Source organism: Corylus avellana, chromosome ca4 (genome assembly GCF_901000735.1).
Source record: "Corylus avellana chromosome ca4, CavTom2PMs-1.0".
NCBI classification, from domain to species: Eukaryota; Viridiplantae; Streptophyta; class Magnoliopsida; order Fagales; family Betulaceae; genus Corylus; species Corylus avellana.
Genome location: NC_081544.1, coordinates 30,905,402 through 30,930,955, shown reverse-complemented (window position 1 = coordinate 30,930,955; position 25,554 = coordinate 30,905,402). Strand labels below are relative to the sequence as shown.

Here is a 25,554-nt window from a genome sequence, read left to right as displayed (position 1 = left end):
AGTGCTGTTAAAGGAAGGTAGTATTAGTGTAGAGGTTTTCTTGGAAAAGCAAAGAAGGTGAAGGAAAAGTTTTGGTAGGAGTAGGAACGTCCTAGTTAATCTGTTTATGATAAAAATAAAAAAATGCATTCTTCTTTTTTTTTCTTTTTCTTTTTTTTTTTTTAAAAATTACTTTGAATTTTTTAATGACCAGAATTTTAAAACAAAAATAATGCATGCACGTGATTGATCTTATGCGTACTCACGGGTCACCTGCATCTCCATTCATTTTCTTGTACCCTTTTTATTTATCCGATTCCCCTAAGTACTATAAGAAGACATGCATAGATCATCTTCTTCTTAAATTCTAAGTGAAAATTAAGATATATACACCAATTAAAAGCATTATATGCATACTTTAATTGATAACAAATCAACATATATATATATAAAAAAAAATTGGATACCCATTATAAACATAATCTTACAAATTCGGGGTTGGGTTCAAATATCGATCCGGCTTGTTTATTATGCCACCCTGAATATATGATACGAATTTGATTCTAGGGATGAATTTGCTTTCAATAGCAGTCTACGGGGTGAATTTTTTTTTTTTTTTTTAGGGTTTTGATTCCCTTTAGTCGTTTTCTAAGATTCTGTTTACAAAACCTTCAGACTAGCAATCTTAGATATCTGGTATATCTTTTGTTTTCTCTCTGAGTCTTTTCTAAGAGCAAATCACTGGCCGATGGCAGAGAAATTATCAGACATATAAAAAAATTGTCATTGATGGTAGATGTAGCGAAGGTGATTGCGTTTGAGAATGCACTTGTAAAGGAGATGAAAAAGCAAGGAAATCACTATCTAGTTGAGAAAGTTTTGATGAACTGAGCAGTGGCTAGGGACGTGATTTGCTGGAATATGTTGCAGATTTGAAAACTAATTGAGACGGTGACATTCAAAGAGTTAAACAAAGCATATATTAGATTTAAATAAAAGAAATTTCTCATTGTATCTATGATATTGTTAATTTGTTAGAGCAACATGGTCTATTTTTATAAAATGAATAAAGAAGAAGCATTGTTATATATATATATATATATGCAAGGTTTGAATCTTGTTAATAATTTCTTTGTTATATGATGCAGATATTTTTTGAAAAATATCTGATCAATTCAATTCAATTCAAATGGATCAATTCAGATGGTTTTGCTTTAAATTTAAAGCAACCCTTATTAATTACTGTTATTTTCTTGTTATCAATTTAAAATTATTATAGCATATAAATATTGATAATTACGTGGTCCCATATCCTTGTCTAGTGATATATTCCATTGAGTGCTTAGTTATCAGAGTTCTCAATTTTTTGTGACGTTCAAATTAATAAGTGTAATAAATCGATGAAAATAATACTTTTTTTTCTTCTTCTCTTCTCTTTTCTTTTCTCTCCTTTTGTTGAAACTTAAAGTACACTTGAATTCGATTAATTAATATGTGATGACAATTGCGCGCAATTAATCACATGTCATAAGAGTCAGAATTCGGTTTTAAAATGTGATATAAGAGTCACAATATTTTTGTTTAATGCATTAAAGCAACCTTATTAATTACTCTTATATATTTTCTTGTTATCAATTTTAAATCATTATAGCATATAAATATTGATAGTTACGTGGTCCCATATCTGTGTTTAGTGATATAATTCGCTTGGGCTTATATATATATGCTGGTGCCTTCTATAAAAGCTTTCGGGACTCTGAATATTTATATACTATGGATTACGCCAAGATTGATCCTGAAGAGCCCAAGGTCCGAGAGGTGAAGGAGAAGCCATGCAATATGGAAGGAATCAAAACGGAGAATGTAAAGAGCTTGATTATGGAGGGAATCAAAGCTGAAAAGGTGAAGAGTTTGATCGTAGCTCGGTTTCAGACAGCTCGACTGAACTTGTGGGTGGTTGGAATCGTAATACTTCTGCTGCTGCGCGCCTGTGTGGTGCAGCTCAGAACGCTCAGCGAGACCGTCGCGCCGAGGCCCTTCATGTTCCGCTCTTCTTTTCACGTTGACATTCCGGCTGAAAGTAAGTGCATGCTGTGCTTTAATTTGTTTATTTCACATGTTATGATTAATATATAGCTTGTTTTGCAACCAATAGCCTATACATGGTTTTTCTTTTGAGAAATATTTTTTTGAATTGTGGCGCTCATCTCGTGTACATCTCCGATAATCAATTAGCGTCTTTCATCGATCCATGCATCATTGGTATTTTTTTTTTTTCTTTTCCTTTCTTTTTTGATTAATGGAGGATGAAACATGCTGACGACTCAACAAAAATACACGTGACATGAATGGCAAAATGTAAAGAAGCTTGCATGCAGTAACGTAATATAGACGCACGTACCTAGAATAATATCAGTATAATTTGCAATGACATTACATATATAATTGAACTTTTTATTTAGAAATACTTTTTTTTTCCCTTTTTTGTCCTTATAAGTGCGTATTTAAAGCATTAAAGATTTCTGACCCTGGGAATCAGTCTGAAATTTTTCTGCCTTTATACTTCAGGAGTCTATGAGAACAATGGATACCTGATCGTTTCGGCTAATGGAGGATTGAATCAAATGCGAGCTGGTGTAAGTACTTTGCGCTTCTACAGCCCTTTTTTTTTTTTTTTTTACTGTACGTCCTAAACCCTAAACTCTAAACTCTAAATATAATTTGGTTTTGCTATATGTATATACATCTATACACAGATTTGTGACATGGTTGCTGTCGCAAGATATTTGAATGTCACGCTTCTAGTTCCTGAATTGGATAAAAAATCCTTCTGGAATGATAGTAGGTAGGTCAACACGTACATGTATAATTACTTGCTCATTTGATTTAATTTAATTTATCGTTTCTTCAACCTTGAATTTTAGATTTTAGATTATCTCTCAAATGTAAATCTTAATTAGAAATCCCTTTATTTTAATTAAAATGGCAGTCAGTTCAAAGATATATTTGATATGAACCATTTCATTACATCATTGAGAGATGAGGTTCGGATATTGAAAGAGCTGCCAAAAGAGCTGAAGATCATGGAGTACTTACCTTGCTTCCACTCCATGCCACCCGCTAGTTGGTCCAACATGTCTTTTTATGACACGGTAATTAATTGGTTTTGAATTTCCAATATATTTAAGTTTTTAGATATCTGATTAATCCTAATCCTAATAATATTATATTTTCAAGCTGCAGGTTCTTCCGGTGATAAAAAAGTATGGGCTCTTGCACTTCACCAAGACGGATACAAGGCTTGCAAATAATGGGATTCCTGTAGAGGTCCAGAAGCTGCGGTGCCGAGTGAACTATGAAGCTCTGAGATTCACTCCCCCAATAGAGAAAGTAGGGAAGAAGATTATCAGGCTTCTAAGGCAAAAAGGCCCTTTCTTAGTTCTTCATCTCAGATATGAAATGGACATGTTAGCATTCTCTGGCTGTACCCAAGGTTGCAATGACACAGAAATTGATGATTTGACAAAAATGAGGTGAGTTATCTTCATCTTTTAATTACGCTCAAAAATGTATTTTTGATGCTATATATGTTAAAATAAGTAGATAACATAAGACGTTTGAACTGAATACTGTATATATATGCGTTCTATCAGGAAATACTTATTTATAAGGAAAAACTTTACGAAGGACCCATGAATTATTACGTAATTTGAAAATATCATTCCAAATTTCAAAACCTTTTAATTTCTCTCCTTCAAACTTTTAATTTGATGCAATCTACCCCTCTGTCAATTTTTGGACATTAAAAGTGATGAAATAACCTTTATACCCTTAAAACTTTTATAAAATTTTAGATTGATTTTTTTTTTAAAACAAAAAAACAAAAACAAAAAGCAAAAAACAAAAAATTGAAGGCAATTTGGTCTTTTTAGTGATTTTCGTTAAGATTTAACAGCAAAAATTGACAGAGGGGGTCAATTGCATCACATTAAAAATTCAGAGGATGAAATTGAAGACTTTTTAAATTTGAGGGAGTCTTCTCAAAACCCGTGATAGCATACAGGTTCTAATTGAAGTTATCCCTATATTTGATCTCTTAAAACTTTGTGCATATATATGTTATCAGATATGCCTACCCATGGTGGAAGGAAAAAGAAATAGACTCAGAAAAGAAAAGAAAACAAGGTGGTTGCCCTTTAACCCCCGAGGAAACTGCACTTACATTGAGAGCATTGGATATTGATCCTAGTATCCAAATTTATGTTGCTGCTGGAAATATATATGGTGGGGAAAGGAGAATGGCCCCCCTCAGAGCAGCTTTTCCAAATTTGGTAAGTTGATCGATTGAATAACTTGAAGGGCATGCATGCAACTTCTGAAACATTTGCATATATATATGGTAGCTAGGGTTTACTCAGATGATGAACCATCTCTTGCTTTTTGATGCGAGAAACAGTTGAAAAAGGACACATTGCTGACACCCTCGGACCTTAAACCCTTCCGGAAACGTTCAAACCTGATGGCGGCGTTGGATTACAGTGTATCATTAGAAAGCGACATTTTTGTGGCTACATTCGGAGGAAACATGGCAAGAGTTGTTGAAGGCCATCGACGGTATATATATATATGTTTTAATTAAGAAGAATTTCTAATTAATTATCATATATATATTGCTGCTTTAGACATAAACCCTTGTATATATTATATAAATAACACATGAATGCAGATACTTGGGGTTCAAGACAACAATTCGTCTAGACAGAATGGTTCTAGTGAATCTGATAGATGAATACAAGAATGGAACACTGAGCTGGAACGAATTCTCCCAAGCAGTCAAGACGGGTCATGCTGATCGCATGGGTGGGCCGACACGAAGACTAGAAATTCCTGGGAAACCCAAGGAAGAAGATTATTTCTATACTAATCCACAGGAGTGTTTGCCACCAATTGTCAGAAAATCAAAGGGCATACCCTTCTCATTATGAATTTATTACGATTTGGTCAGGGATTGTGGATTGAATATGTTATCCGGCCAATCAATGTAATATATATACCCTTGAAATCTATTGTTTAATGATCAGATCAACACCAATGATGCACTCATATGTGTATATATATATATACAAAACTATATCCGATTCTTTTTCTCCTTTCTAATTGAATAAGGAAAGGGTTAGAGGGGAGGATCATTCCCACTCCTAATCCGAAAAAAAAGAAAAAGCGAGTGATCCTTAAAACAAAAATGGGGTGGGCTCCCCAACAACATACCCAAAACAAATTAAAACAGTGCGACAATAATTACAAAAGGTAGAAAATGGATCAAATAAGTTGCCGCTCAAGGTGGTTACAGAAGCAAAATGGGCACAGATTAAGATGAACATATCTAAACCCCCACTTGAAACTAGCAATAACCACCGGAAAGAGACTGAAGCCGAAGGAGCACTATAGTAGTCCGTTGTTGGGACTGAATGAAAGAGAGGAACTAACACAAATACGGTTACAAAAGTCTCCACTAAAAGATCAAAATGCCTAAATGCTGGGAGATAGCAACCCACAAAATAAACAAGCAGCAAAATACAAAAAGAGCTGCAAATCACAAGAAATTAAAAAAATAAAATAATAATAATAATAATAATAATAATAATAATAAAGAAAGCGATAAAAAAGCCCACTAAGCACAGCTTGAACAAAAAACGGGCCGTTAGGAGATTTATATCCGATTCTTGATAGAGATAGCTTCTTCTATTCAAACGAAAGTAAATTTTGTTGATAGACCTTATTTAGTTATTAGGATGTCCCCGGCCAATTGGACCGACCATATCTTGAGGGATATGCATAAAGAAATTAAATGAATCCTTCGTAAATAGAAAGGCGGACCTTGGAATTCATCTTGGAAGCTAGGCAAAATTAAAATAATAAAATTTAATGGCAAGATAATTTTTTTTGAGAACTATACTTACCCTCGAATTAGTTAATTTAGAATTTTATTAGAAACACTTATAAAATTTAGTTTCATCTAATAAGTAAACAATATGAAACTTAATACTCATGAATATCTTTATAAGCCATGCACTCATTCTATGTGAGATACCGATCATCTTCCTTAAACCCCTAAGGTGCAATGCTCTAGTACTACATGCATTTGTATTAATGACTCAGAAAAAATGTTAATCACATTTGTGCTAATTGCTATCACCCTTAAAAGATTAATCAATTTGAAATTTCTATAAAATAACTTGTAAAACCCAGTTCACTTAGTAAGTAAACAATATAAAACTTTGTACCTATGCGTTTCTTTTTTAAATCAACTCTATATATGAGACCACCATAGTATTCCAATCAAGAGGTCAATGGCTTCTTTCTTTTTTTCTTTTTTTTTCTTTTTTTTTCAGGCTAATATTGCAATCTCTCCCGGCCCTTACAAGTCACAATTAAGACCATAGTAATGACTAATTAGATCGATGATGGCCGTAATGATTACGATGCCAACAATTAACACTAATCCAATATTGCTTTCCATCAACCTCTGTGACAAACATATTTCTAAACCACATGTAAAATATATAATAGTGTTGCTGTTATTAATTAAGCCAGAGTGATCACCATCGTATAATCCCCAACTACAAAGAAATATGTGTGTTTGTCCATTGCTAGTTTACAGTTGTTAGAAAAAAGTAACACAGCGAAAAGCATAGTGTAAAATCACTTTATTTTAAAAGTTTAAGTCGATAAAAAATAGAAAATTTAATTATTTATTTAATATCTGAACACTCTCTCTCACGTGTGAGTTCAAATTTTCCTTTAATTAGTGAGGCCTAACACATAGAATATTTAATTAAAATAAAATGTGAATAACGAAGACAATGTTCAAACTTAGAACTTTTACTCTAATACCATGTTAAACTACAATTTATTACAAAAGTTTAAGCTAATAAAAAACTATAAATTTAACCATTTAATTTATATTCTACCATTTATATTTCAGACAATAATAATAAAAAAAAAAAAAAAAAAAGGGTACATGTACAACTTCAAATGGGCAAAAGGCATTTTTCTCGTGTGTATATATATAAATATAATACACCCTTCATTGCCTAGATGATTCTATAGCTTAGACAAATTTTATTATTATTAATTCTTTTTTTTGTTCTGTTTTCTGTCCCTCTCAATTGAAGGAGAAAGGAGAAACGTGGTTGACAAATGGCTACATGTTCGTCTAATGGATGACACTTTCTGTTGTTTTTTCCTCCTAAACCGCATAGGATCTTTCTCCATTATTTCTTTGAAAAACTTATTATACGGCTATATGCCGGCGACTCCTAAAACCAGTTGTCCGGCTTTTATAACCGGAATCTGGTCGGAACACCACGTTCGGCGTAATACCTCGTAAGTCAACAACAAACGGTGTTTGTTTTGATTGGTGCTCTGGAAAATCAAGCTCAAATCTTTCTTCTCTATTCACGTAAGGTTTCACTCGACTATATGTAATATGTCACAATATTTTTCTATATATATGTAGTAATCTATTAATATATTAATGGAACCTAGCTATTACCATATTTTTAAAACAGTATTGTGTTTTTTTCATGTACAGTTTTAAGCTGTACAGGAGACATGCATGGATGACACTAATTAAGGTTAATTGGTTTTGATTTTGATCAACTAAAAAATTTAGTTTGGTTATTGGAGGGATCTCAAAGATGAAAAGTAGTTGATCGAGCAGGTTGATTAATATGGGAGGGATCAAAGTTGAAAAGTTGAAGAGTTGGGTTGTAGTTGGGTCAAGCTCAGACAAATTTAACTTCTGCATGGTTGGAGCCACGGCGTTATTGATGTTGTGCGCCTGTGCACTGCAACTGAGACCCCTGAGTGAGAAGATGACACCGAGGTTGTTGATGTTCTGGTCTTCTCATCACATTGACATTCCACCTCCAAGTGAGTACTGTTATTCTTGTTTTATTGGCACATATCATTGTGTTCAATACCTCTTATGGTTTAAGACATTTGTGGATGATCAATAAATGTGAAATAATTTTGTCTCAGGAGTATATGAAAACAATGGATATCTGATGGTTTCGGCAAATGGTGGATTGAATCAAATGCGAGCTGGTGTAAGTAATCTACTAGTTTCCTTAAATGTAGCCACTATTTGTATTAGTGTCTTCTGATTACCGTTGAGTTGGTTATATATGTTACAGATTTGTGACATGGTTGCCATTGCAAGATATTTGAATGTCACGCTTGTTGTTCCCGAATTGGACAATACCTCCATTTGGCATGACAGGAGGTGATAACTTTGATCGATCTGCTTCCATTTTCTCTTACTGAATCTTATTGAGAAATTCTTAACGAATTGCTATACTCTGAGCAGTGAATTCCAAGATATATTTGATGTGAATTATTTTATTACATCTTTGAGAAATGAGGTTCGGATATTGAGACGGGTGCCTGATGAGCAGAAGAGAAGAATGAAGAACGCTACCATCTATTCCATGGAATCCAGCAGATGGTCCAACATGGACTATTATTACTACAAGGCACGTTGTTTCCCCCAATTTGATCAAATCATGCTTGGTAAATTTAATTGTGCGAGTATAATTTGTTTTCCTGTTCATGTGTTTGTTTGCATGCAGATTCTTCCCCTGATAAAAGAGCACCAAGTGTTGCATTTCACTAAGACTGATTATAGGCTTGCAAATAATGGGATTCCTGAAGAGCTTCAGAAGCTGCGGTGCCGAGCAAACTATGAAGCTCTGAGATTCACCACCCCTATAGAGGAAATAGGGAAGAAGATTGTCAAGATTCTGAGGCAAAACGGTCCTTACTTGGCTCTTCACCTCAGATATGAAATTGATATGTTAGCATTCACTGGCTGCAATGAAGGTTGCAATAAGACAGAAGTTGATGAACTCACAAAACTGAGGTGATCAGTTATCTTCGTTTCTAGATAAATCTTGATTTCTTAGAAACTTTTTAGCAGCATTTTTTGTTAATGTCCAACGCATAAAATTGTGTACATGTTATCAGATATGACACCCCATGGTGGGTACAAAAAGCAATAAATTCTATAAAGAAAAGAAAAGACGGTCGTTGCCCTTTAACCCCCGAGGAAACTGCACTTGCATTGAGGGCATTGGATATTGATCCTAGTATCCAAATTTATGTTGCTGCTGGAAATATATATGGGGGAGAGAGAAGAATGGCTCCCCTCAAAGCAGCTTTTCCAAATCTGGTTAGTTTATCAATTGCATGTAATCACTCACATGGTAGCCTTTGCTTAATTATCTCTTGTTTTTGTGGAACAGATTAAAAAGGAAACATTGCTGACAACCTCAGACCTTAAGCCCTTCCTGAAACATTCAAACATGATGGCTGCATTGGATTACATTGTATCATTACGAAGTGACATTTTTGTGGCAACATATGGAGGAAACATGGCAAGGGTTGTTGAGGGCCATCGACGGTATTCAATATAATCTACCAATCGTTAAATTAATCTTAAAATTCATCGTTTATTGCAATTCTTACACAAAATTTATGTGGTTTAACTGTTTTATAGATATTTGGGGTTCAAGATGACAATCAATCTAGACAGATGGCTTCTAGTGTATCTGATAGATCATTACAGAAATGGGTCACTTAGCTGGGATGAATTCTCCCAAGAAGTGAAGACAGGCCATGCTGATAGCATGGGCAGCCCCACTCGAAGGACAGAGGTTCCTGCGAGACCCATGCAAGAAGATTATTTCTATAGTAATCCACAGGAATGTTTGCCAGCAATTGCTAAAAATTCAGAGAGGACATAATAAAACACGTAGGTTATGCGTTTTGATGAGGGGATTAGAGATGTGTTATTTCACCCTTTCCTACGCACACATCTCCTGTAATCAATTGAAAGACTATGATAGCATTGAATATGTTAAAATAATAATGATGTTTCACTGTAATGTAATGTGATCCCATTGATGACAACCTCGACCTTCAATATAACGAGAACTTAATTTGGAATGTCAAGTTCAAATTGTTTAGAGAAAAAGAAACATTCTCAAGCAAAAAAAAATACAAGACATGAGCAACCAGCCTATGTACCAGGAAATTGGTCACCAGAAGGCTGCATTTGAGATTAGGTATGCTACAATCAGAATACAGGCAATGGCATCACTCGAACAGATTTCTTAGAAGGAACTCTTGGAAGTAGAAATTTATAATTTAACGCTTCCGGACATCAGTCGCATGAAAAGTGTTGAAACCTAAGAAAACTAAAGACACAAGCATGTACAAAAACCAGGAGATGACAAAGAAGCAAGTAAACAAGAAAAATGGAGACTCATGAAGTGCAGTACTAGTTCTATGTTTTTAGCCGCTTTTGAGCTTGATCTGATTCCTCTCTGCAGCCTGCATCTCTTCGATGTCCCATCGCTTGATGGCTAGAGGGGGTATTCTCATGATCCTGGACAATGAAAGAATGATAGCATTACCTATACTTCTTCATACCAAAAACTGTTTTTTGTTCAACTCCAAAAAATTGGCTGTAAAAGTTGTCAGCAAAAAAAAAACTTTTTTTTTTTTTTGAAAAATGGACTGTCAGGCAACATCTAGTGCTCCACTAGCTCAGGAAAAAAGACAAAGAACCGTTAAAAGATTCCACTTGGTCGAATTTGAATTCCCAAACTTCTTAACAGTCTTTTTGGCAACCAGGGGAGTGAGTGATGAGATTGAAGGGTTCAAACGATAGGAATTGGAAGATCCTAAATCCTGGTTAACCAACTCTCCAACAAAAAACCAACTCTCCAACCAAAACCAATGGGCCTGATTTATATATATACCTTAGCAACGGATGTTCCAGAAATCATGCCTCTGTCTGCACGCTTCCCAAGATCAATCTGCACTGCGACATTGGCCTGTGACAGGTCCACCCCCGCACTGTGCAGTGCTTGTGTCAAAGTGTTCAACAACCTGGCCAGCACCAAACCAATCCGTCATCAGCTTATACTTTAGCACCAAAACCCATGAAAGCCTTTGGGAAAAAGGCTGTAAGCATATGCCGTGGGTACCAGATAACATAAGAGAACAATAAAACCTAACTGGAAATGGGGCTGAGACACATTTTTCAGACTTCCAACTTTTGATTGATATATAATCAATAAATTTTTTGAAAAACTATAAAATGAAGGGAAAAATAATAATTAAAAAAAAAAAAACAGTGAAATGATGATATAATGCCCAAACAGCCTGATTTAACATCTATACAATATTACTCCTGATTCATAAACCACAAGAGAAGCCTTACTGAAATATTAATTAAGGTTGGGAAGTTTCCTAAAACAAGTCAGAAGTTAAACACACTAACAAAAAAAATGTACAAGCTATATGCCTCATTGAAACTGTGACTAAGCTTCTTAGAACCACAAGTCCAAAATAGATTGTCAAGGAACAGTCTGTCACACATCATATCTGAGACAAGAATAGAGGTACAAGAACTGGACAGAAAAAAGCAAACATGATGGGACTCCATATATAATAGTAGTCAAACTATAAAGGTGCTATGCCAAATATTTCTAAATCTCAAGAAGGCGGCTCATAGTTACTGAAAACAAGAAACTCCACAAACTTCTATTAATACCCACCCTTGAGAGTAAACGCTTGAGATGCTAATTGTTCCCCCTTCAATTATCAGCTCCTCCCGTTGGCTCAGTGCTTCACTAGTCATGGGACACTCAGTTGATAGTGCATCAGAAACTGGTCCCTCAAGAGGATGGGCTTGCACGCCATCACCTCTGACAGAAGCAGGCATGGGCAGAGGTAATCCCTTGTTTCCTAACTCAGGTTGATCCATTGATTTGCAGGTGATATCCCTGCTAGGATCAGATTCTACAGGTTTCTGTTTGCTTGCAAGCGTGGTTGGGGTTAGAGAGACATTATTCTCATCAAACTTCCCAGGAAACGCTGACCCCATACCAGAACCATTCTTTATGGTTTGAGGGTGACCAACAAAACTCTGAACACGCCAGTGACTATTTCTCTGTTTCAAGTAGGCGACTGAACAAGTTAGCAGTGACAAGAATTTCAACAGGCAAATAAACTTCCAATTAAAATGCATTCATCAATTCCTCTCCACCACCAGTACGATTCCATTAGCAGTAAGAAAAAAATCAATAACCAGAAACAAGCTGTCTCTTAAATCAAGAAATGAATGCCTGTGTTATTCAATACTTCAGTAAATACAAGTATGCAGGTCGACCTAGACAGTTTTTCTCCAAACTGAGTTGGAGTTGGAGGAACTTCCTCCAACTCAGTCTCTAAAAATGACATGTATCTCTCGAGCATGTGAAAAACACAAGTTTTTTTAATAGTAGAGGCAAAGTTGAAATAAATCTTATTAAAAAATGTGCATCTCGCATGCTATTAAAAAAACTGGATACATGTCATTTTTATAGATTAAGTTGAAGGAAAACTCTAACTGGTCAACCTTTGGCACAAACATTGCATGAATGCAAGTATAAGCAATTTACCCATGGCATCAACTTTGTGGGCTCAGAACTCCATCCCTGGTAAGAACCCTCATACTTTTGTACCTTCTCTTGTAAATATTGAACATAATCAATCACCTAAAATGAAACTGTGATCAGCAATCAATATAAGCACAAAAAAGTAACAACTAATTCTAAAAAATGTGTACTAGTTTATTCACTAAAAACTTACCTCTACTAGGAAGGATGCCGTATCTCTCTTTTGATCACTATGGGGTATGAGATCTCTCAATATCTGGAATCTGAAAGAAAAAGGATTAAGCTTCAAAAAGGTCTATTGGCATCAGACTTCATAAGATATATTATAAAAACAAACCACACATTCAAACATATCAAAATCTTTCAAAAACTCCTCCTCAACTCCTAGTAGAGCAACCTATAATTTTACCAGTTACAAACATAAAACTTGACAGGCTTGACATGTAACTACAGTTGGTCTGGCCATGACATAACAATGTACAGTTTTTACCTCAAACAGAACCAAGCCATGCAAGCTTCATAAGTAGTACATCCTTCTTTCCTACTCAAGCCGCAATATTGAATCTTTTTTTTTTTTTTTTTGTGTGTGTTTATAAAAACATAAGAGACAAGGTGAACAAATGACATGATTAGCTTCAGATGGATTACATTACAAGTAGTGTAGCACAAAACATGAAAATTGTCAACCTTTTGGTCTCTTACCAAAACTAAAATCTGAATAGAGAATGCCACAAAAAAAAAAAAAAAAAAAAGGCCCACAAAAACCATAAAATCAGATACTGAAATTGATTCTAGGACACATGCCAATTAAATTGGAAATAGTACACATACCAATTAAATTGGAAATAGTGCCACCCAGGACCAAACTTATTGTCAAACTGGAGTAATCCAACTATACTATTCGACTATTCTGTTCTGATAAGTGATCATACCCAATACACCAGTTTTCTGTGCAACATTTGCAACTCTGATAAGATTTGGTCACAGTCCATACCATTCAACATTTGCAATTGATTGTTGTGAGGTCTCTGTTACTTTGAGTCTGCTTGCATAATGTAGGACCCATGGGGCAGTTTTTCTTCGTAGAATCAAACTCATCTAAGTTCATTCTCGAGCCAGGGGGAAATTCCTTCAGGCTATGAATTGTAGAACGTGGGAAGGATTAATCGATTTCTAGAACAAAACGGTGGGGGGCGGGCAACTCAGTTAACCTCTCCCATGTGGGAAATCAAAACCCTCCTCTATGTCCAGAATTAATAGATTTCTAGTTTTTCCGGATTAGGAAGAGCATTTCCCAGACCTGATTCAATGTTGTCTTCCTCAACCCTTATAAGATCATTTTCCATTTTACTTGACAGTGCGGGTATGTCTAGAGGATCATGCTCATTTAATTTGAAAACATGTAGTTGAAAGCAGAGGGTTTTGTAGAAATAGTGAAACAGTAGTGGGATTCATCAGTTCCTAGGCGCTCCTTGTTTTGTCTTTACTAGTAAACTAAAACTTTGAAATTGACTTAAAGCGCTGGAAAAAAGGTCTTCGATAATGTCAACAAAAGGAAGAAATCCTTATTGGAGGAGATCCAGTCTCTTTATCACCTAGAAGAGGAGAGATGTTTTGTAGAAGAGGAGAGAGTCAAGAGGGCTAAGGCGAAATCAGATTTGGAGAATGTTGCCTTATGCAAGAAATTAGCTGGGGGGCAGAAGTTTTAAAAGAAGGGGATCACAACACGAGATTTTTTTCACTGCCTTGCCAACTCTTACTTCAACTCCAATCTTTGCATTGACGATATTGTTACCTCTACCCATGGGGAGATCAATGATACCATCATTCAGTATTACAAAAATATCTTTAATGAAACAGTTACCTGGTGGCCTAAATTAGATGGTTTTGCGTTTCCTTGTTTAGACTCCGCCAAAGCAAATTGATTTGAGAGACCATTCCAAGAGGAGGAAGTTCTTCAGGCTTTGCTTAGCATGGATGGTGACAAGTGGTCAGGCCTTGACGGCTTCACTATTGCTTTTTTTGGTCTTGTTGGGCTATAGCGAAGGATGACCTAATGTGTGTCTTCCATAATTTTCCTGACATGAGTTGTTCAGGAAGAGCCTCAACACTACATTTATTGCTCTCATCCCAGAAAAGATTCGGTAATTGGAAGCAATGGATTTTAGACCTATCAACCTAGTGGGGAGTATTTATAAGAATATCGTGACTCTTTCCTTAATCTGCAATATCCTTGAAAACCCACCCAGGGGAGGTAGATAGAATGCATGTGGATTCCAGTTAGCAATCACGACATTGAAGTGAAGAGCTATTATAAATCTTTATAGTATGGAGAGCATGGTTTGTTCCCCTGGAAAAGTGTTTGAAAGGTCAAGGCCCTGCCACGCATTGCTTTCTTTACTTGGACGAAAAATTTGGGTAGAATCCTCACAGTTGATAATCTTGGAATGCGAGGTTTCACCTTAGTAAACTAGTGTTGCCTATGCAAAAGAATGAGGAGACCGTAAATGACTTCCTCATCCATTGTGAGTACACTAGTGATCTTTGGCACTTGGTTCTCAACTTATTCAGAGTTTCGTGGGCTTTGGCTGCAATCTATGTTCCTAATTTTCCCTCTCTCAATCTTCTAAATCTTGTTAACTTTAAAAATTTTCAACACCTTTAGGGTGGCTGCGTCTCTTGTACACTTTTCATGTACCCATGCTTTGCCTTTTTTTCAATAAATTATTATTCATAAAAAATTAAAAAATAAAAAATAAAAATAAAATAAAAAAAATCAATGATAAACCCGTTTACAAAATGGTAACTAGCCAACTAACACCCAGATCAAAGATAGAAGAAAGACTTTAGAACTATGATAGAGCCAAAGGGAATGTAGATATGACAACAAACAGCAAAGTACCTTCGCATCATATTCTTAATTTTGATTTTTTTGTGAAGAGAATGAGCTTGATATGATTTATCGAGAAACAGAAGTTCCTCATATAGATTAAAAAGAACATAAATAGAAACACATGCTCAAAACCATTGATTTTATTGGACAAATTCCTATGTATGGAATAACACAATTTTTTGTCCAAAAAGAAGGAAAACACTTCAAGCTTCAAAAAATTTGGGATCTCATCATATATATATCTATATATTCTGTATTGTAAAAGATAAAGAAGCTTCGATAGTACTGGACTTATACAAGGCTAAAATAATTGCATTCATTAGCACCTTTCATTCTTGCAACTCTTGCCAGCAAACGAGATTGATGAAATAAGGCAACATAAGTTCACCACCCATTAATAAAACAATTAAAAGGAATTGGATGAAATATGGCACCATGAACAAGACAATATGACTTTCATGCGGTCTCTGTCCATCACATATCAAAAAGTCAGTTATTTAATGTCCCTTTCCCTCTCAGTTCTCAAAGAAATCAAAATGCATGCAGTGATGAAGATAATGATATCAATAAAAAGTTTTCATAAAACCATAAAGCCTTGTGATGTGAAGGAAAAACACTAATGTATTACACTCAGGCTACAGCCCAACCCCACTATGTGATATTCTACCTGTAACAAAAATTCGAATGGTGTGATATGCTACCTAAAACCATGAAACCTCGTGATGTGAAGGAAAAATGCTAGTGTTTTGGTCTACAGCACACACCCTACAATGAGTAATAGGTTGCCAGTAACGAAAATTCTAATGGTGCAGCCCATTGATATTAGATATTCATGACAGTGATCACACATACAAACACCTCATAAAAGGTAAGGCAGCTAAATCCAATAACGACACCAAGCTACTAACCTTCAAAAACTGCAGAGTAATTGTTATTAAAGACTGCAGTTCCTAGATTCATGGTTATCAAAAAATTTACTCTACAAAAGATTTGAGGCTATACTGATATGACATCAGGGAATGTACTAAACAGGAAAGACAGTCAAATATACCTCTCGTTGATTTTGCTCCTCCTCCTCTGCTCTGTGACCGAGTGTTTAGATCGCATTGCATTAGCCTTATCATCGTTCTTGGCATCTGGTTTCAGCGTCAAAATCCCCACATAAGAACTCAAATTTCAAAACGGACAAATGAGGCGCAGTCAGCAGTAAAGTCCCAATATTCCAAAAAACAAAAATGAAAACATAAAAGAAATAATAATAATAATAGGAAACGAAAAAAAAAAAAAAGTTTAAAATTTTACCCTTTTGTAAAACAGTTCAGACCAAACATCCTCAGCAAACAAAGTCGAAAAACCAAATTTTAAGACACAAACGTCCATATTTTTATTTTGCAGTAAATACAAGCCTCTATATCAGTTTCCAAATTCAAGGGACACTGAGAATTCGACAATTATTAACATGTGAAACCAAAATTAGCCCGAAAGAGATTGCACTATGCTTGGCTTCAAAACAAATTTAAGAGCAAACAATACCAACAACAACAACAAAAACCATCGATTTATTACATAATCTCGTACAAAGGAAAACGGATCTCCCAGAATTGGATCTAACACAACACGTACAATGTCAAGGCGAAAAACACAAAAGGGTTTGTCTGAATACGGGAGAAACCTTTGCTGTTGGCGTTGTTGTTGTTACCAGTGGAAGAAGTGCCATCTTTCTTGGAGCTGAACTCTTCTTCCTCGTACTCCTCGTCCTCCTGATTACCCTTTCCTGTTCTCATCCTTCTTTATTATGAAAAAATACTATTTCTTTCTGCTCAGATTTTCCCTATGAATCTGAAAAAATATTAAAAAATAAAAAATAAACCCACAAAAAAAGATAAAAGATAAGACTGTAAGATGTAGGGAAATAAAGGAGACACAGAAGCTGGAGAAATAACCTCTGCAAGGGGTGAAAAATGGGAAAAGAGTTTAACTTCAAATGGTTCGCCGGCTGAGATTTCAAGACTGCGATGAAAGTTGGTATTTTTCTTTCTCTTTTGGGTTCGCCGGTGATAACAGCAACGGTCAAGCTATGCCTCCGGCTCCTCCAATGCCTTCCGAGTCACCATGGCTCATTCTGGGAGAATTGGATGGAAGCAAGAAATCGCATGTGAGTTTGCTCACGTGCTTCCCGTGAGGTTAATTTTTTTTTTAATGAATAATACAAGGAAAGGTGAATTCCCGTGAGTTAGCCTGCCTTCCATTTTTTGTCTTTTTTCTTCTCTTTTTTTTTTTTTTTTTTTTTCTCAGTATTTTACCCAAAAATTACAATTTATAAAACCGGCAACATAAGACTGTCTCTAAGAGATAGCTCAATCATCTGTGTATCACGTCTCATGAAGTGAAGGTCACTAGTTCGAATCTTCTCTCTCCCTTAACACACACAAGACTGTCCCTAAATGATAGCTCAATCGGCTGTATATCACGCTTCATGAAGCAAAAGTCACTAGTTCGAATTCATCTTCCCCTTTCCTTGTGTGGACATGTTAAAAGAAGTATCAAAAGTGTAGAAAAATAAAAGATGGTTAGAAAGATATGATCATATATTTGTATAAAAAACTTGGTAAAAATATCAAAAGTGTAGAAAAATAAAAGAATATATTAAAATAATCCTAAAGGTAAAGAATTGAAATATATTGGATGATACACTGGACATTTACCAAAATTATATAAATTTTGATTTAAAATATTTTATTACGGAAAAAAAAAAGAAAAAAAAAAAAAAGTTTGATCGATATTTTAATTATCAACAAGCTAATTAACGATAATTGTCAAATCCTTTTATTTTATTAATCTTTAAAAAATTTAAAATTTCATCAATGATCTCGACACCTTAATGTTGGTATTTGAAGTTATTTGCATGTGTTCCCTTACTTTTTCCAAAAGAAAAATTTTGATTTTATGTATAAAATCATTTTCCTTTATTAATTTATTAATAGGATCATGGGTTATCGAGAAGGTTGGCGAAAGGATCAACTATAATTTTGTGTCCGAATTTTAGGAAAATGAGAGAAGGGTACGGAGTTCAAGTGCCCTAGGCAGCTCGAGTTTATAGGGCCAACCTGCTTAAGGCAAGTGATCAGAGTCTCGCAACCTCTGATAAAGAAATTTAGAGAATAATAATCTTATGTTAGCTCAAAAAAAAAAAAATAATAAAGTGGGTATCCTTCTTTCATGCAGGGCCAGCTTGTCATACAGGGAACAACCAAATTCAGATTATGGGTTGGTAGAGGACTCTAGGCACCACCTCAAACAGTTGTATACTTTTATTTAGGGAATCGTTGAGAAATAAATTGATTAAATACAGATTAGGGAATCGTTAACGTTGTATAATTATTCATCATCATGAAAATTTTGTCATAATCTGAAAATTACAAGAATACTCCTAAAACTGGAAGATAAAGACAAATAAAAATATACAATTGGGTAGCTAGCTGGTAATATTTAAACTATATTAACCGGACTTTATGAGCAGAAGAGAAATGTTTAGCAGCAGCAACCATGGTGGCCTCTGGCCCGCTGGGAGACGCAGCTTTTGTACTCTTTATAATTTCGTCACCTTCACCGGAGGCCCTGAAGCATATTGAAGCTAATGAACTCATGAAGATATTTGACCAGTACCGTGGACTGATCTCTTTATTATCCTTGCCCATCTCTCTTGCTCTAGCTCAACGTGTATATATATATATATAACTCGACAAAGATCAATTGGCCGGAGAAAATAATATTGGAGACCAAGTATATATTCAACTGCAAATATGATCAATTAATTGCTTGTACGTAGTTTGGAATCCATGTTTAATTGCCATTATATAAGCTCAGGTTTCTTGATGGTTACGATAAACCTACATGTGTAAAAGTTGAAAGCTCAAAGGGAAAGATCGTCGCAATTTGGTGATCATGTCTGTCAGCAAACCGTTCAAGTTGACCTTGTCTTAATTAGTACTATGTTGTTAGCAGCTGAAATTGTCGTTGACACATGTTGCATATATTCTGCTATTGCTTGGCTTGCGAAATCAAGGAAACTTCTAGGCACTATATATATATATAGTGCCTAGAAGTTTCCTTGATTTATATATAATTTATTCACCAAAGGCCGATGAAACTTACACTTTTTTCTCCAGTTGAATTTAAAAAAATAAAAAATAAAAAATAAAAATACAGATTATGCAGATTATGCACCGAGTCAACCTTCAAAGCATGTCAAGGGAGGCCAGACTGACGAGAATCTCCGCTAAGCACGAGTATGATTTCGTTAAAAATTAGAAGTTTGACGAAAAGCAGAAAACGTGATACATATTATATATTATTTGATTATTCTACTTGAGAAATATGGGGTTCGTTGATCAAGCTCTTGGGTCTTTTTTTCTTTTTTTTTTTGTTTGTTTGAAAAGTGTTTTGATGGAATATCTGTTAATGTTTTTACTTTTTTTCTAAAAAGTAAAATCTAAAAAGCATTATCGAACGAACCCGTCTTTCTCAAGACACGCTTTCTGGGTTTTTTTTTTTCTCTTCTTTTAAGAAATACAAAGAGAAAGAAGGTAATGCATGCCAGTTTTTTAGCATACCAACCATAATAAAAATGTCATATCTTCATATTCTAATATCGGATAAATACAATTTTAATAGCAATAGCAAGCTTATTCAAAGGGCTACAAATTCATATTTCATGAAGACTTCCTAATTTCAACGTTTAATGAGTTATAATGGGTCACAAAGAAAAATATAAGAATTATTCTCAAGAGCTTCAGTTGAAGTCCCGGTCAATCCTCGTCCAACCAATAACGGGTTTTAGTATTTGTAAGGTTTCATCTCTAGTCTCATTTGAACGAGACTTAATTCCGTTCGAACAATATCGCAATTTGGTGTTTTATTTCGTTTTTTTTTCTTAGGGTTACAGTTCTATATTCCATGTTAACTCAATAAAGGTGTTTCAGGCTGCAATTTATGTTGTATTTTTGTCTGTTTAGGGTTTAGAAGCTCCCTAGCTAGCTAGAATTGGATTTTCTTCTATTTTTCTACAAATCTTTTAATAATTTTCTTGATTTAATTTGGGAAAGAATTGTTATTCTTTTATATATATATAGGTTTAATTTACCCATACTACGTCATAAGGCTAGGGGGGAAGCACGCGTTTATAGAGGATAAAACTGAAATACATCTTTGAATGCAAATTCTAAGCTAATTTGACAGGTGATATAATGATTGCTTCATTACTTTGCCTTCAAGCCAAAGCCAAAAGACCATTTGACTTGACTATATATTGTTAAATCATCACTAAATACAAGACTTATCTATCACCTTTTCCTTTTTGGTCTGAGACCAAGTCCATGAATCTCGGTTGCAACAACTATATATATATATGGTATCACAGTGGAATAATGGGCCGCGTGGCAAGACAATGGGCCTGGGCATGGGCCTGGGCCTGGGCATGGGCCTGGGTACCAACAGCCTGTTATGGACTGTAAAATCTATAGGGCCGGGGGGAAAATGGGTACTTGCTTGCACCCCATCCTATTAATTATAAACTGCTTTTAAAGCTCAGTGAATTTGACCCACAATTGAATTAGACTGATGACAAGATTGGGCCTTTTAGTAATTACTGGTATCAACAGTGGCATAATGGACATTAAAACTTTGCTAGGCCCTGTAGTAATTACCCTACAATAATCCCATGTACGTGCGCGTCTTGTTGGAAAAGGACGTACTTTAATTATTGGCATGAATTGCATTAATTTTGAATGAGATCGATGATCATGCTATGTGAATGGAATGCATACTCTAACCACATCGTTCCATATGCATGCATATGCATAACTACATTTTGCTAAATTTTATGCTCATTTATCCGGCACATACTTGTGTACGTACATGTATAGCATACTACTGTACAAAGCAATGGCTTCATGTAAGAGGAAAAGAGCAGTGATTTATATAACACTAGCGTGCACATTGTTCATACACACCGAAGTTATATAAATCACTACTTAAGAAGAAAAACTTTGGGTGAAGATAAGCATGCATGGCCATGAAAAAAGAAATTAACAAATCCTCATTCAAATTCATGGAGGGTTTATCTGTTAAAAATGGCTCGTCCACAGTAGTACACGGCGGTCAAAAGGCCGCAAATCAAGGCAAACAATAGGGCGTGTGGGTGCGTGGAAGATTGAGATTTCCAATAATTTATTATCATTATCACATTGTAATTGTGTAATTGTAATGTGAGGGAGTTCTTTTTATAAATAACACCGGCGTGCACACTGTTTATGCACACCGGTGTTATATAAATCACTATTCAAGAGAAAAAACTTCCAGTGAAAATAAGCATGCACGTGGTCATGAAAAAGAAAATTAACAAATTCGAATTCGAATTCATAGAGGGTTTATCTATTGAAAATGACTTATCTACGGTAGTACATGGCGGCCAAAAGGCCGCAAATCAAGGCAAACAATAGGGCGTGTGGGTGCGTGGAAGATGGAGATTTCCAATAATTTATTATCGTTATCACATTATAATTGTGTAATTGTAATGTGAGAGGTTCATATAAAATCTCTTTTATCCCGATAAATTTTGAATCATCTAAAATTTGGTCAAATATGGACAACATTGTCTGCGGCAGCCAATGAAAGTTGAACATGTGGAATCTTTGTGTTCTTTCTTGGGTACAGCACTTCTAGGGCAGAGCAGCAGGTCGTAAAAAACTTACAAATCAAAATAACTAGGCCCTCTTCACGTACGTTGAAAAAGCAGACATTGATAATGTTCATAGTACTGCAGCTTCCTTAGAATCACAGCAACATTAATATATATTAAACCCCACCACAATATTTGGAACCGTTGTTATCGTTATTGATCAGGAAACCTAACCTTCTTCTAACCCTAGTCATGGTGGATATATATATATATATACACGAAAACTGCATATTTAAACACCGCCCAGAAAGAGTGGTATTAAATTAAAACAGCAGGCTCACCACTACTTGACCAGTAGAGGAGAATCCATGTGCGCCTCCACCACCGCCCGCCCACAGAATAATTCCGTTTGAAGATTGCTTTTTTTTTTAGCGAATCATACTACAAATTTGTCTGTTCCGTACAGAAATAACTTTGCTCCATCCCTTTGAGTTTTGTCCGTTGTGATTTGTATGCGCTTACAAAATACAATGTATGCATCTGGTCGCTATCACACTGCATGCATTTTGGGTTTTCTCAGGTCTTGCCAGTCAAAAGAAAACTAGGATTAATGGGGTTAGATTAATTAACCATAGTCTTTATATTCTAGTGTTAAATATATTATGAATATATTGGAGAGCGGAAGAATAAAGAGAGAAGAGAGAGAGAGCGGAAGTATATAATAAACTACATCTCTTCTATTGATGATATGATTACAGGAGCCTCTATATATAAAGAAACTATGAGTAATAAATAAGAAACCTTAAAATATATAAGTCAACATAATAGAATAATATCAAATATTTTAACATGAATAAATATAAAAGTAAGAAATTAGAGGACTCCATACCATGTCATGCATCTAGGAAACTGCAGTACAGTGTAATCTTTTATTATTAATGAAAAAAAAAGGCCATAACTTTGCATATATCTAGTTCATCAACCTAGCTAATAAACTTCTAATAATCGACAAAACATTTAAATCCAATTTTCCACTAACTGAATAGATCTTAGATTCCACTAATACTTGAAAACAAACACACATTTTTTAAAATTAGTATATAATTAATATTATTCTAGAGTTTATAATTTTAAGTAATTTTTTAAAAAAATAATACTTATCTTAATTAATCCTACTGGTACATCAACATCGTAAAACACGGAAGAGGATAAGGTTTGTTGTCGCTTGATTCGCATTTCGTTCAATGCATTATGATTCAGTGAAGAGTTTTGGAGCAACACAAAAATTATTTGTACGTTTGGTTTTATCTATTCCAAACCAAGGGCCGAGGGCGAGAGGCTCGGAGAAATTTCCCAATACGTACGTATTACAGGTTGGTTCGTAAAAGTTAATCAAATAGTGACAGGAACACGTGGCAGGATAATACCGACAGATCAGATAATACAGTCATGACCCACGAGTTACCATCACATGCAGTACGCACCAGTCTCCGGCTTTTGTTGACTGTACGACACAGTGGGATCTGTGACCGGACGGTGGGATCGGATTCTCTACGCTCACGATAAACCTCGCTAACTGATCGTAGCCATTGAATCATTATTCACGGTTGGATTTTTTCGTGTCAAGTTGATTATCTTAAAATAAAAGTACTTCTTCTTCTTACGTGTGATATCTAATGCTTTAATGTTTGTGACGGGCTCCTGAGAGACCAGAAAATTGATAACGCCCCGTCAATGGACGCACGTCCCATGTGCCGACGTGCACGTAACGACTTCTTTAATCGTGCAAAATGACGGTAAATTTGACCAACCAATATTATATTGCTTCTATTCGAAGGGCAAATATTTAAATGGATTTTACTAAAATATCTCTTATCAACAATACTTGAGTGTTCACCTTTTTCTTTTTTATTATTAAAATTATACAATAAAGTAACTCTTCTCATCTCCAATGTTTATTATGTAACAATCAACTTAAATATAAATTAAATTCATGTGGTTTATCATCTTATCAAATATCTCTTTTGGATTTCAAAAGTCACAACTTCGATCGGTCCTATGTGTTTTTTAACATTTGTTAAAATGATCTTTCCATAATCAAAAAATTAACAAAATTTTTACCACGTGTATAAAAAGTTATGTAAAGGTAAAACTCATAAAATGTTGTCACATGTACATTCTTATCAAATTAACGTATCATTTTAAAAAGTGGTAGTTCAATCGACTGAGACCACATCTAATGAAATGAAGGTCACTAGTTTGAATTCTTCCCTCTTCTTATGCAAAATGAAAAAAATATATATATATATATGGTAATGAAGAGAATCTCCACTATAGGTGGTGATCACTCTTTAATACATGGTTTGCAAGAGACCCCAACCTTGTAGAGGTGGTCACATGAATAGGGTTGTTCCCTACGACCTGCCTTGTCCCGTGCTAGAGTGGGTCAAGGAAGAAGTGAACCCCCACTCTGCGGGTGGTTCATGGTGGGATTGCCCCATCTTTGCAGGATGATTGTGGGACTCCTTCCACTTTGTACAGGTGGATTAAAGGGTTGGAGAGTTCCATGTGACCCGCCCTATCTTGCCTTTGGGATGGATTGCTAGGGACCCCACAAACCCTTGTAAGGGTAGGGATCCTCTGCAAGCCTCCTCAACAAGGGTAGGGGAGGGTCATTAGAAAACCCCCACCTTTACTCGCAGAGAGAATTTTCTTCAATATCACATCTTTTTACTATTTTTTTTTTCTTAAAATTGATAGGACTTTTAAAATAAACATAAATTTAACGGTAAAAAGATGTTGTTACTTGTGTCATAGTGAGAATGATGTGGCTATTAAAATTACCATTGGACTTGTGATTAACCATTATTGAATTTTGATCAAAAAGTAATTTTTATAACTACATTATTCTAGTAGGACATAAGTAGGCCTGTTAGAATTACTCAATTATCTTCTATTCATTTGAATTGGATAATATTCGATTAGTTATATTACAAAGATATTTTTATATTTTTACTCTTTGAAAGAATAAAAATACTATTCCAATATAACTAAAATCCTAATTCATATTAAATTGGGATTCTTTCATCTTATTAGCAAGGAAAGCAGCATGTGATTTTATTGGCTAAAAAAGCATAGACAAAGAAATCCATATATAAAGCAGTGTACTCGAGTGGCTGAGTGACTTTCTCAAAACCCCATAAGTAAAGAAACTAAGAAAGCACCCAGCATTGGTTGAATAAACTCATATCTTCATAAATAATTAAATATCACATTTTTTCCTGATAATTTCTATAATATAATTAACTTATTCTGAATCATCAACATGGAGGGTACAAATATGTCAATTCATGCTATCTTGGACCCATTCAAATCACGAACTCGCACTTTCCACCACTGTCTGCTGCTGCCTAACGATAACGTGCACTCCCACTCCCTGACAATGATACCATTTAGGGAAACACAGGATCTTTTGCCATTTCCTTCCAATGCGT

At 35.1% G+C, this 25,554-nt stretch overlaps 3 protein-coding genes across 3 annotated transcripts; 2 read left to right on the top strand and 1 right to left on the bottom strand.

Moving 5' to 3' along the window:
• The first annotated feature begins 1,837 nt into the window (after positions 1-1,837).
• LOC132178410 (rhamnogalacturonan I rhamnosyltransferase 1-like) lies at positions 1,838-4,964 on the top strand. Its single transcript, XM_059590850.1, has 8 exons — positions 1,838-2,059; positions 2,548-2,615; positions 2,736-2,824; positions 2,969-3,131; positions 3,223-3,512; positions 4,106-4,310; positions 4,436-4,593; positions 4,706-4,964. Exons 1-8 carry the CDS (start codon positions 1,858-1,860, stop codon positions 4,962-4,964), a joined length of 1,434 nt encoding a protein of 477 aa, XP_059446833.1. The 5' UTR covers positions 1,838-1,857.
• A 3,066-nt stretch (positions 4,965-8,030) lies between these two features.
• LOC132178409 (rhamnogalacturonan I rhamnosyltransferase 1-like) lies at positions 8,031-9,785 on the top strand. The gene is made up of 7 exons (XM_059590848.1): positions 8,031-8,090; positions 8,178-8,266; positions 8,351-8,516; positions 8,613-8,902; positions 9,007-9,211; positions 9,285-9,442; positions 9,539-9,785. The coding sequence occupies exons 1-7, from the start codon at positions 8,049-8,051 to the stop codon at positions 9,783-9,785; spliced, it is 1,197 nt and encodes a 398-aa protein (XP_059446831.1). The 5' UTR covers positions 8,031-8,048.
• Positions 9,786-9,947: 162 nt separating this feature from the next.
• Positions 9,948-17,565, bottom strand: LOC132179434 (transcription factor BIM2). The gene is made up of 8 exons (XM_059592162.1): positions 17,325-17,565; positions 17,054-17,220; positions 16,433-16,517; positions 12,682-12,751; positions 12,492-12,587; positions 11,607-12,001; positions 10,806-10,935; positions 9,948-10,429 (listed from the first exon to the last, which is right to left on the bottom strand). The coding sequence occupies exons 2-8, from the start codon at positions 17,163-17,165 to the stop codon at positions 10,328-10,330; spliced, it is 990 nt and encodes a 329-aa protein (XP_059448145.1). The 5' UTR covers positions 17,166-17,220; positions 17,325-17,565; the 3' UTR covers positions 9,948-10,327.
• Positions 17,566-25,554: the final 7,989 nt, after the last annotated feature.